Here is a 12,822-nt window from a genome sequence, read left to right as displayed (position 1 = left end):
CCACTTAACCCTAACACTAGTTTTAAACCTTACTTTGTAAAAATAACCATTATTTAACACCCAACCAGTGTAAAACCCACAATTCTAAAAACCCAACCCTAATTTGAATTCCCTGCTCACCGTTGCGTATAAAAACATGAACTCTATTCAATTCTACACTTGCAAACAAAAATAGCCACAGCAGTTTTGTATGCATTTGTATTTTATTTTTCCTGATCGAAATGTATTTTAAGGTCATAATTTGTCATTCATCACATTACATGGCATGATGCACCAGATCTACTACACCCATTTACAGAAGGAACACACGGAAACGTACACAAGGTTTTACAATGGGGAGAACAGGAAGTTTAGCTCATTGCACTTACAACAGTAAACGTTGTCGTTGTTATTATTAGGCTCTTTTTTCATCTCCAGCTTCATCACTTTTTTTTTTTTTATTGGAATAATTTTTACATTTACTGTCCGTTTTTCGTCCAGATGTCCTCTGCCCACCCTGAAATTTACACGGAAGCCAGAAAAACTCACTTCCTTCCGTTTTGAATGGCGTCTTTACAAACACAACATTTATAGAAACTCCACACAGACCAATATGTTCTTTTTTTTCCGTATCAGATTCAGTTTTTTTTTTCTTTTTCCAAATGATAATAAAACAGTCGGCAGGAGCCAGCCACACACGATGCGAACGTTTGTCCTTTCGTCATGTAATGATGTTTTTATACACAAAGCACACGATGAGGAGGCTCAGGCTTGCGTACGCTCGCAAAAGGCTCCGCCCACTCGCCCGTTTGCGTTGTTATCGTGACTGACACTAATCGTCCGTGTTGGAAAGAACGTGTCATGATTGTGGAGAGTGGACTGGCTCTCATCTGCTATTTACACTGGGAAGAAACCAAAAATGAGGGCAGCTCGTTAGGAGGAATGTCGACGAGGCTCGAAAAGTCAGGGGAAGGGCTCGGATGGGCTCTGTTTTTCCATTCATGCATGCCGTATCATCTTGTGATTCCTGACACCGATAAACAGATTTTATAGCTTGCGTTCTTTTGTCTCTTTTCCACTCCCGCTCACCTAAAACATCTCTTCATAAATATCTTTATCTTTATAATATGCAATCTATTTGAAGATATTTCTCTTATCATGCTACTCTATGGATAAACGAAGCTTCATGAAGCACTTGTGGTGTTTTTTGACTCTTCTACTAGTGAGGGGAAAATGGAGCCTCATGAATCACTGTCGATATTTTTTTTCCTCTAGATGGTGCTCTTGGGTTAAATGGTAGTAGAAATTTAGAGTATTTCCATTTCACTAGCCTTAGTTTTAAACAAGAACGCCATCTAAAAGACTGAAATAAAAAAAAACAAATGGTTTACGAGGCTTAATTTTTCCACCACTATCCTCTAGATGGCACTGTTGGTTCAATTAAACAGGGGAAAATTAATGCATTTAATATTTATTTTTTAAACCCAACAGCGCCATCAGGAGGGCTGAAAAACACCCACGAGTGGTTCATGAGGCTTCATTTTCCTAATACTATCCTCTAGATGGCACTGTTGGGTCAAGGAAGCAGGGGAAAATTAATACATTTAATAGTTATTTTTAGGTCCAAGAGCACCATCTAGAGGACTGATAAAAAACCCATGAGTGGCTCATGAGGCTTCATTTTCCTATTCCTACCCTCTAGATGGCACTATTGGTTCAAATAATTAATGCATTTAGTATTTATTTTTAGGCCCAATTTTTAGGCACCATCTAGTAAACTGAAAAAATAAACCACAAGTGGTTTATGAGGCTTCATTTTCCCATCACTATCCTCTAGATGGCACTGTTGGTTCAAGGAAGCAGGGGAAATTTAATACAATTCACCTGCACGAGTGTTTATTTTTGAGTCCAAGAGCACCATCCAGAGGAGTAAAGTAAGAACAGGTGATTCACGAGGCTTTATTTTCCCATCACTACGATGTAGTTTTCGGAAAAATGTTCGGACCACTCATACAGACTCGGGGGGATGGGAAATCAGTTTGACATTTACAACATCTGTACTTTTTCATGGCTGCAAACGATATAGGTAAAAAAATCTTGTATGTAGAACTTTTACACTGGTCTTTTCCATGGCTGTAAGATCATGAAAAAAAATGACAAGAAATAAAGTCAACATTTTAAAATGCAAAAAAAAAACGGATCACTTATTGCTGAGGCTATCAAGAGAGTTCCAAAGAGTGTTAGTGACTAGTAATAGGAAAATGAAGCCTCATGAATCTTGTGATTTTTTTCAGTCCTCTAGATGGTGCTCTTGGTTTAAAAATAAAGGCTATTGCAATGCAAATGCCTCAAATTTCCAGTATCTTTAAATCAAGAGCAACCTTTAGACTCTAAAGGTCTCTAGAGTCTAGAGGAAGAAAAAAAACATGAAAAATGGTTCACGAGGCTTCATTTGCCTATCATTACGAGTGACCACACCCACTCCAAAACATTTGCCGATTTATTTTTCTCCCTTTGCCTTCTCAGCCGAGTTGCCAATTTTTTATTTCTACCCATTTTCATATCCAAAGGGAATCCAACGGCAAAATGTGACTGTACTGCACTCTATGTGTATTGTTGTATTATTGTTGTCTACATTTGTGCTTCAAGCATGCCGTGAACTGGTCGTTTTTCACTCTCAGGTTTGAGTCTATCACATTGCTAGAAATATACAAGACAGCGACAAGAGTGCCGACAGATAGCACAACTGCTTCAATGGCTTTCTCGGATGACTAATACTACAGTGTAGAATAAAAAGCCCTTGCTGCGATGCATATTTAAGTCACCTTGAGTGGCTGATTGAGACAAGCAAATGCCAACTTGTTCAACTGGCGAAATTAGGAAACGTCGATTCGTAAGAAGCCGCGTGAAGATCCTGTCCGTTTTAAGATATTGAAAATATACTGTAGTTTATATCGATGATTCTTCGTATGAAAAACTTTGTAACCAAAACGCTCCCGTTCCAATCTGGATACCGAAAGATTGTTCGTCATTCAGCTGTGCATGAAATTTGACTCTGCTCTCTATCACTTATTTTTAATGTTAGGGTTCAAGTTCCTCTTTTCTGAAACCCCCAACGGTCCAACGTGTCTTTAAATTATCATAAAATAAATCCTTGAATAAATAATCTCATTCCTATTTCACAAAATATAGACTTCTTTAAGATGGCTGCATTATACTCGAAAGAAAAATAGCAAATATGCTCCCCCCTCCCCCATATCTTTATCATAACACATCTAAATTCTGCTTATATATATATATATATATTCATTATTTTCATTCATATTCAATGCAGGACGAATCACTAAAAGATAGTGATATGCAAATAGGGCCTCATGAATTATTTGTGATATTTTTTGTTCCTCCAGATCTGCAGTGTCAAAGTCATTTTTGTCACAAGCCGCATCGGGTTTAAGTTTTCCTTCGGAGAGCCGTTATGACCATGAACCAAAAGACGTTATTTTCCACGCATAATCCCTATCAAAAATGCGTCATTAAGAAATATGAAACAAAACAGAAGAAAAAATATGTTGTACTGGAAGTCACATCATTGAAGGAAAATTACTTCTTCAAAAAAAAAAAAAGAGGACTAGGAAAGCTCAAATTCTCACACAAAATACTTAAAAAAAAATCATATACATTTTTGGAACAGTAGGAAATTCATTAAAAATGTTTCGAATTTAGAGGCTGGCAAAAATTCTTCAAATATCCAAATATTTTTGCAATTCAATTCAATTCAAATATTTTAGAAAAAAAAAAGAATAATTGATATTGATGAGAATTTGCTTTTGAGGGCCACATAAAATTATGTCGGGCAGATCTGAGTTTAACACCGTTATTGGCTTGAAATACAGTGAAATTTTAATGAATTCCATCGCACTAACCTTTATTTTTAAACCAAGAGCACCATCTAGAGGACTGAAAAAAACCCACAAGCAATTCATGAGGCTTCATTTTCTCTTTGACTTACTGAACATATTTTGCCAGTTAACATAACTACATACTAAATAATACTTATAGGTTGTTTTTTTTTTTTTTTGGGGGGGGGGGGGGGGATTTTTAATCGCGTGTTTAATGAAAATTATTGCTGCTCCGGAGAAACAACATATCCAGAGGGCGAATGTAATGTTTGTTATAATCATGTCTAATTTCTCGGATGTAATTATTTCTGCTCTCATCAAGTATTTTTAATCAGAAAATAAAACCATGAGATGAATGTTTCTTTTTCACCTCTGAGCAGCCATGAAGCATATTAAGCAATATATGGGAATCTATAAAATCTCTCTCAATATATAAAGAATTCTTTGATATAACTCTGGAGAATTTGACCTATTTGTCCTCATGAAATTAGACATATGCAAACTGTCCTTTCAAAACATGAAAAATCACATGGGGTTATCCCCAAGGATATAAGGGTTAACAGTGGGGATGGGACGAGACACATATCGCACGCGATGGGATGTTTTATGAGATTGAGACCTCAAGAACAAGTTTTTGCTCAATTTGTATTCTAAAATAATACCCTATGTACCGTAAATTTGACTCTTTTACGCATGCGTAAACATAAAAGGAGAGTCAGGCTTATTGTGTAGCTGCAAGGGAGAATTTAACAAAATTCATGCAGCTCGTGTTGGCTTTGGTAGTGGGCGTAATATTTTGCAGTGTTTATAAATATTTGAGCATCCATTTCTTCAACTGAAAAATCAAAGTAGTGCTACAGATGAAATGAAACATCCTGAATGTATATGTTCCGGAATTCCGGAAGATATTGAGTATTTTGGTATTCTGATATTCGCTCGGTGGAAAACAAATCTAATCACAGAAGCACACTTAATTATGGAGAATTGACATTTTTAAATAGATAAATAAGCACATCAACCGTATCAGGATGTTATCATCAAAGTAATTCACGTCGATTGAATAATAATCGGACTGCTCTCAGGGGCACTTGTTTGCCACAAGAAAACATCAGTGTAATTGAAAAGTTTTTTTTTTGGCTCGTGAAATTTCCGATTAAGTTCGGGTTCCGAAAAATTATGTTGTTAATTCCTTTTCATGATTTGCGACGCAATCGCATCAATGTGTGCAGTGAGTAAAGTCGAATTGTAGCAACAAGCTTCCGGAAAGAACTTCAAAACAAAAGTGCTCCAACGCATTCGTGCCCGTGCATTATTCGGTATCCTGAGATCTATTTTGAAGTGCATCCCGCCCCTCCAAAAAAGATCCGGTGATATTCCGACTGCAAATTCTCGTCGTACGAGATCTCGTCCCATCCCTAGTTAAACAATCTAAAATTAGCATCACTGCTATTATTCAATGACAATGGCAACCCCCTCGCGTTTGGCTACGATGATGTTTTGTCGCCAGCTTGTCTTGCTCATATTTGTACTGTTAGCAAATGGGATTCATTGCATAGAACGAGTGGAGATGAGAGATCACCTTTCCTTTTAACCCTTTTACCTGTGGCGCTTTTTCTTTTGATGTTCATCATCGGCGGATACATACAAACGCAATTTGCCGCAATCATACACGCATACATACCAACTTTAGGAAGAGAACAATATAGAGGTGATTTTGAGTTTTTTTTTCTGTCTTTTCCTTTTTTTTGCCAACGCCGGGCAGCATGCGAAGGTCCCTGGCGAGCGTTCAACATACGGACAATATATAACACAAGTGTCGGTTTCTGCTCGTCACGTTTGGCCTGGACAGTTTATTCGTGATTGCTGCGGTGCGGCGTATTGGCGAAATACATATCCCACAATGCACCGCAGCAGCGTCATCAGCAGGAGGGAGAACACTGTCCTGAGTAGTTTCCATGACAACTGAGAGAGATTGTAGGTCAGGGTGTGATATAGAAAATGAAAACAAAGTTGACTTTTGGTTTCTTTTTTCTTCTTCTTCTCTTTTGACACCGTTTTGAAGTGTGCTTTCATGTGCGCCGTGCACGTTCGACTTGAGTGAAGACACATGTTGATACACACTGTTGATGTTTGGGGGGGGTCAGCTTCTTCACTGGCTCTCTGATCTGGATTGCATGGGGATTGCATGGGTGACTCATTGCTAGAGATGTCCCACCGTGATTGGTTGCAGGACGTTGAGGGAGGGCTTTATAATCCACGTGGTGTTTTCGACAGATGGAGGCAACACGTTTCTTCTTCTTCTTTTTTTTTTTAAATGACACGCCATTGTGCTCTTGACCGTCTCAGCTCCCTTAATTCTATTGCTTCGATATAGTTCATAATTACATGGATGTCAAAAAAGAAAACGCGAAAGGGAGCCCGGCAACAAAAGTGACACGAATAGAAAAAGAAATTCACGATAAAAATAGAAATGAATCTCACTCGGAAACACGCAAAGAAAGTGTGTTTTTTGGATGTGGTAAAAAAATAGTCCGCTTTCACTTTGAAATGAAATAGAACGAAACGATTAAGGCTGTGCTGGCAACCGAACAAAAAGCTGAAACATGGGAAACGTGGAACAACACTGACCAAAAAAAAAAAAAAAAATGTCTTAATGGCTTCGTAATGGCTGAAAACCAAAGCGGCTTCCCTCGGAATACAAACTGATTTTTGAGTATCCCGTTTCCATTTTGTTCCTGTTTTTGTATTGGAGCTCTGACGCATTTGCCAGTGTCTTTATGGCCTCTGCTTAATGATGACGAACAGTGTAAAGGTCTTGGATAGAAAGTTCCATGCGTTCCACGTTTTCCGTCTCGCCCCGTCCTTCATATACTTCTTTAAAGACAAATCAAGGAGCGTTGGGGTGGGAACTAGAAAACAGGATCTGACCAAGTACGGAAGAGGAGTCCCGATCTGGAATGTAGATAGAAAGAGAGCGTGGTGATGCGTTTCCGTCAACTGGAGAGGTGAAGAAACAAAGAAGCGGTGGGCACCAGAAAAACCTGCACGGCCATTCTTCACGTCTCTTTTTCTTCTGAATCCTCCGCAAGAGAGGAAGAGGAGCGACGCTGCCTTGTCGGATGAAAACCGAGCATGGAGAATTAGCACATGGATTTAGAATTGAACCATTTGCAAGTGATCCTTTGTTCGATTGGTTCTTCGGGATTGTTTGTGATCTTGGTTCCACCGGTGAGGTGTTTTTTTTTTTTTTTCTTTTTTCTTCTTAGATGGAAAATTGGACCCTTGGAATGATCTGTGGAAAAAGTAGAAGTCACTTAGGCCCTGTGAAATATCTTTTCAGCCAAGCGCCTCTTAACTAGTGCAACCATGGTCTGACTCAAACAATTCTGCTTAAAAAAAATCCCTTGCATTTCCTGGTAACACCATTTCTTGGAAATAAAATAAACACATCATCCCCCCCAAAAAAAAGCATAAAAATTCAGTTTTTCTGCACCTACAAAATAATAGTCAGTCTTTGTTTTTTTTTAACTTGTCTGGGATGATACAGGATTTTTTTTGTGGTTAACTATTATGTTTTTTTTTTTTTTGCTTCAGGAGTTATTTTTTCTACATGATAATAAATCAGGACAGTTTGGGGCCACTTCCATTTGTCGCAAGCCAGGAATAGCTATCACCCTTTTAAAAAGCTAAAAATAAGCTTTCCTTCTGTTTTTAACTTGAAAACAGGTTCTCGCTGACATTTTCAAACAAACATGCTTCAAAGTGGAACCGTTTATTTTATTAACTTTATTTAAAGGGGCCATGTTATAGAAAATTTATGTACCACTTAGCGCTGGGCATTATTGCGCCAAAATAAAATTTTGTTTTTTTACCAGTCATTCTGGATAATTATGATTTTGATCTATTATAATTGAAGATTGAAATTGAAATGATCAATTACTCACTTGTATGCTTGATTCTCCTCTTTGTCAGCTCCTTCTCTTTCTCTCTTTCAGGGAATGAAGATCAAGAGGAAGTTTGCAGGTTTGTCTGGTACCAGGTCCATGGCTTTGTGTTTTTATATAGTCCTGCAAGGCACAAATATATTCTATCACTTGTTACATTTTGCATTATATGCTTTGTGTGTATATTCAGATTCATGTACAGCAGTGGTAACCAAACCCTTAGAATTTGAGAGCAGGTTTTTAAGTACGGAGTAATATGAAAGGCACTTAAAAAATATTTGTTTAAAATTATATTAATGTCATAATGATCAATGTGAAAACACAGAACATAGTAATGATTTCTCACAATAATGATAAATAATGATTTCACAAGGTAAGCAGTTTATGCGGCATTTTATTCCTATAGAACTTTTAAAATTTTAAAAATTGAGCCTCGAATTAGGTCGACGAGACACAAAACTCCTTTTAAAATGTTTTTAATTTAAGTCTTGGGACACATTTGATTTGTAAAATTAATTATATATATATATATATATATATATATATATATATATATATATATATATATATATATATATATATATATATATATAATTATATAATATATATTATATAATAATATGCACCTACAAAATAATAGTCAGTCTTTGTTTTTTTTTTAAACTTGTCTGGGATGATATTATATAATAAATTATATATTATATATTATAAAATTATATAATAAAATAATATTTTTTAATATTTTAATATATAATAATATTAAAATAATATTATATAATAAAATTAACAAACGAGCCAGATCTTTAGTAAAAAAAAAAAAAAAAAAGTAAACCATGGACATTTTATTGTAAAGAATTGAAGGTAATTATAAATACCACTAATTAACCATTTATCTCATAAAAAAACATAAGTGAAATGTTCAGTTTTTTAGGAACGTTTTAATGAGGAAAAAAGTTGAGAAAAAAAAATCAGGAAGAGGTGAATAAATGCAACAAATTCGGTGAGCTGCATTCAAGAGCAAAGCGGGTTATGTGAGAGCATATTTTTCCCACCCAGCTATAAATCTTGAGCACCTGAGGCATTAATAAAAGAGGCCAATATAAGTCAAGCCTGACTCGCTTGACTGTGCCGCTTTAGGGCCTGTTGCTTCTCTACTGACATACACGGCTTAATTAAGACAATTACACTGAAACTATGAATTTGAAGAAGTACCCCAACCAGACGAAACCAATAACTCTACGACGTTTATGTGTGGGTAAGGTGTCTTTTTTAAAATTGAAGCCTCATCAACCTGTGATTTTTTTTCAGTCCTCTAGATGCTCTCGGTTTAAAAAAGAAGGCAAGTGCAGTGGAAATGCATGAGTCTTTAAACCAAGAACGCAATCTAGAAAAAGACAAATACTGTATTAAAAGTGTCTCATGAGGCTCCATTTGCCACCACCAATACTTAACCATATTTATAAATTGTTTACGTGCGCTTGAGGTCGAAAAGGAAGTTAGCATTACGCACAGTACATTGAAATGATTAATTTGTTCCCATTTCTTCTCTTTAAACTCATTCATAGCCTTCACGCAATAAAATGGCGTAAAAGCGGTAACGAATTTATTAGACAAACACACACAAAGTACAGAAATTGTGAACGATTTAGAGACCTATTAATTGAAATAGCATCATTTCCTGCAGCATACATGATGATCTTTCACAGCAAATGACTTTAAAAATACAAAAATACAAACCGTAAACTTAGCACTTTAGAAGAAAGAGGTGAACTTCTTGCCAAAGCCAGATATAGCTGTGAATAAAAGAAGACAACATAATTGATGATTTTATTGGTTAACCTGATCATTAAAGAAACATTTCCAGAAGATCTGACGTCAAATCAAATGAACATGAATGCACCGTATTGCAACCAATCGTTGAATGCATTGAATACCTTCTCCTAGCTTTCCAGCTTGCTCGGCAGCTCCTCCTGGCAGGATCTTGGATAACATGCTGTCTCCCTCCATGCCTGGCTGACCTGCTGCCGCACTGCCGATGCCGCCGGGCCTCGGAGCAGCTTTGGAGCCTGCCAGAAGATGATCATGGAGAAGATGGGGAGGAAAGAAACCGATGGATGGTGATGAGTCAATGAGCAGCATGAAAGTCTCATGCATTTTAAATTTCTTGGTACGTTTGGGTACACCGTAAAAATGAACATTTCCAGAAAAAAAGGTTTAAATAAGACCTCTTTGGTTGTCCGACTGATCCGTTGGTTAAAATAATCAATCCAGAATCGTATTGTTTTCAGCCAATCTGTATTGCTGACAGGGCTAAGCGATAAACTGATCATCTAGATTAATTAAGTCACACAAGTTGTAAAAAAAATGTTTGTTTACTGTGCGACTTTGATAAGCCCTATGCTTGACTGTTCAACCATTTCCGACAGTAACAGGTGTAAGTAAGGGAAGGAACACGCACTCTACGTACTCATTATATAACGCAACAGAATGTAACGCATTATGTACAGTATGTAAAGTATGCTAGCAGCAACAAACCAGAGAATATTACATAATACAGTGCAGTATGTACGCTAGCAGCGATTAACCAACCAGAGAACATTATGTATTAAGTACAGTATGCTGGCAGCAATAACCAATCAGAGAATATTACGTAATATATGCACTACACACCCTGCTAGCGATAAACCAATCAGCGACTATAAAATATTACGTAGCGTACGTACAGTTTGCTAGCAGCAATAAACCAGAGATTAAAAATTACGTACAGTACACTAGCAGCCATAAACATTCAGAGAAGATTACATAATACATACAATAGACCAAAGAATATTATGTAATCCGCTCAGTACGTACATTAGCAGTCATAAAACAAACAGACGATTACATATTACATACGGTATGCTGGCAGCCATAACCAATCAGAGAATTTCGCGTAACACATGCAGTACGTATGCAGGTAGTGATAAACCAATCAGAGTTCATAACACATTATGTAGTGCAGTATATAAAGTATGCTAGCAGCAATAAACCATAGAACATTAGGTTATATTTGCAGTACGTACGCTAGCAGCGATAAACCAACCAGAGAACATTATTTATTAAGTATGGCACGCTAGCAGCTAGAACCAATCAGAGAATACCACGTAATATATGCAGTGCCCGCCCTGGTAGCGATAAACCAATCAGAGAATATTACATAATATATGCATGGCACAACCTGGTAGAGATAAACCAATCAGATAATATAACATATTAACGACAGTTTGCTCCAACCCAGAGAACATAATGTTTTACGTACAGTTTGCTAGCAGCAATGGCCAATCAGAGAATATTACGTAATAAATGCAGTACGCACACTGGTAGCCAAAAAAAAAACAATCTGAGAATATTATGTATTACGTACTATACGCTAGGAGCGATATACAATTCAGAAAATAATATGTACGTTCTCTTTTATTGCCGACTGCATGTTTCAGCATTAATATGGTATACGCCCCATGCATGGTTTAAGTATGAAAACAGACACTATACGCTAGACAATGCCCGATAATAAGTGTGGAAAATACAGTAACTATGTGTTTATGAACAAGTGTACCTCACCTATGCCTGTGAGTGGTGGTTGAGCTCCTTTTGAGGCCATGACAGGTGCCGCCTTTGCTCCGATGGCAGTCACTGGAGGTGTCTCGATCTTAGTCTGCAGAGAGAACGAGAACGACAAAAAAAAGCTCATCACTTAGCAACGTCGCTGAGAACAGCAGGGGACTAATACTGTCCGCCATATGGACCAAGTACTGTCTGCATATTACACCCACAGGAAGTGAAAATGGGAAGCTATTGACGGCTCTTTGTTCATTCCCCCTGAGAAACAATCAAATTGATGGATTGAAAAGTTGGGGGCGAGTCGAGTTCTTCCACACCAAACTCACTCAAGCGTGAACAACCTCAGCCATAGAAGAAAGCATAAAATCATCCAAAATGACATCAAAGAATGAAGAATTCAAACAAAAAGGGTTTTCAACTCCGGATTGATGAACTAATTGATTTCAAATGTCAAGAGTTTAGTCGATGCGGTGGAGCTCCCATATGCACCGGAGAGCAACTAGGTTCAATTCTATCGACTTCCTGAAACGCACGCCAATGGAGCAGAGAGATAAGAGAAGAAGAGGAGGATGCAGACGCAAATGAAATACAAAAACCGTTGGAGGGAGACGGAAGGGAGATGACAGTCAAAATCGCTTTGCTCTTGTGTTGTGACAGCTCACTAAAGCCGATGGAAAGTGAAGTCAAAGCAGCAAAATGTCTGCTGCGCTGACTCATGAGCGCGGTCGCTCTTGTGTGTCCTCACGTTTTCCAGCCATCTCTGACTGCGTTTATCTTTAAGTGGAACATTTCATCAGGCTACAGTACTTGGGAATAAATCCGTTTACATGCAGGAGCGAATAGGGTTTCGATTGTCAATTAAAATTTATAATGCAAATATACTTCATTCTCCTATCTTATTTTCCACTGTCAATATAACATGTTATATTTATGGACCTCACAACAGCAATAAAGTGCTACTAAATTTCCTCCTAGGTTCAAAAGTGTGGATATTTTTTGCCTCTGAGTTTGTCCTTGTTTGTTTATCTAATATCTTACAGTAAAATAAGGCTCTTTAATAACTAGTAACATAAGTTTTAGTTTCTTCGTCCTCTGGCTTTTGATAAATGCCATCATGGCACATAGTCTAAGTACTTTTGCATTGAAAATACACAGATTCCTTGCGGGTGGCGCATGCTTAAAACACGACCTAATGACCTGTTCAAAAGAGGTAACCCAAATGCCTTTACACATAAGTTAGAAAAAGGGTAACTCAAGGCTCTTGTTTGTGTTTTTAAAAATCTGAATATAAGCCTATTCTGTTTACAATGTAAAAACTCGCAAACTGAAGCCTCACGAAACGCTATTTGAACAATATTTTTTTGGTCTGCGCTATTGAATTGTAGGTGGGACACGATGAA

General features: G+C 37.2%; 1 protein-coding gene and 1 long non-coding RNA gene across 3 annotated transcripts in view; one reads left to right on the top strand and one right to left on the bottom strand.

Annotated features, from left to right (window-relative positions):
• Positions 1 to 184: 184 nt before the first annotated feature.
• The window catches only part of bsna (bassoon presynaptic cytomatrix protein a), an 88,364-nt gene continuing 75,726 nt past the window's right edge, over positions 185 to 12,822 (bottom strand). For both annotated transcript variants that reach the window (XM_088408198.1, XM_088408199.1), the window contains exons 12-16: positions 11,423 to 11,516; positions 9,757 to 9,888; positions 9,560 to 9,615; positions 7,823 to 7,945; positions 185 to 7,170 (exon numbers count right to left, since the gene is read on the bottom strand). In XM_088408198.1, the coding sequence (XP_088264324.1) occupies positions 9,575 to 9,615; positions 9,757 to 9,888; positions 11,423 to 11,516 (267 nt within the window). In that variant the 3' untranslated portion in view covers positions 185 to 7,170; positions 7,823 to 7,945; positions 9,560 to 9,574. The remainder of the gene's footprint in view (positions 7,171 to 7,822; positions 7,946 to 9,559; positions 9,616 to 9,756; positions 9,889 to 11,422; positions 11,517 to 12,822) is intronic.
• Positions 6,810 to 12,346, top strand: LOC148428250 (uncharacterized). The gene is made up of 3 exons (XR_015864821.1): positions 6,810 to 7,106; positions 7,874 to 7,901; positions 9,767 to 12,346. It is a non-coding gene; the product is annotated as an uncharacterized LOC148428250 (long non-coding RNA).

The sequence above is a fragment of the Hippichthys cyanospilos genome, chromosome 2 (assembly GCF_059441005.1).
Source record: "Hippichthys cyanospilos isolate Australia breed blue-spotted pipefish chromosome 2, RoL_Hcya_1.0, whole genome shotgun sequence".
Lineage (NCBI taxonomy): Eukaryota > Metazoa > Chordata > Actinopteri > Syngnathiformes > Syngnathidae > Hippichthys > Hippichthys cyanospilos.
The sequence above is the reverse complement of the archived record's forward strand: the minus strand, read 5'-3'. Positions and strand labels throughout refer to the sequence as shown.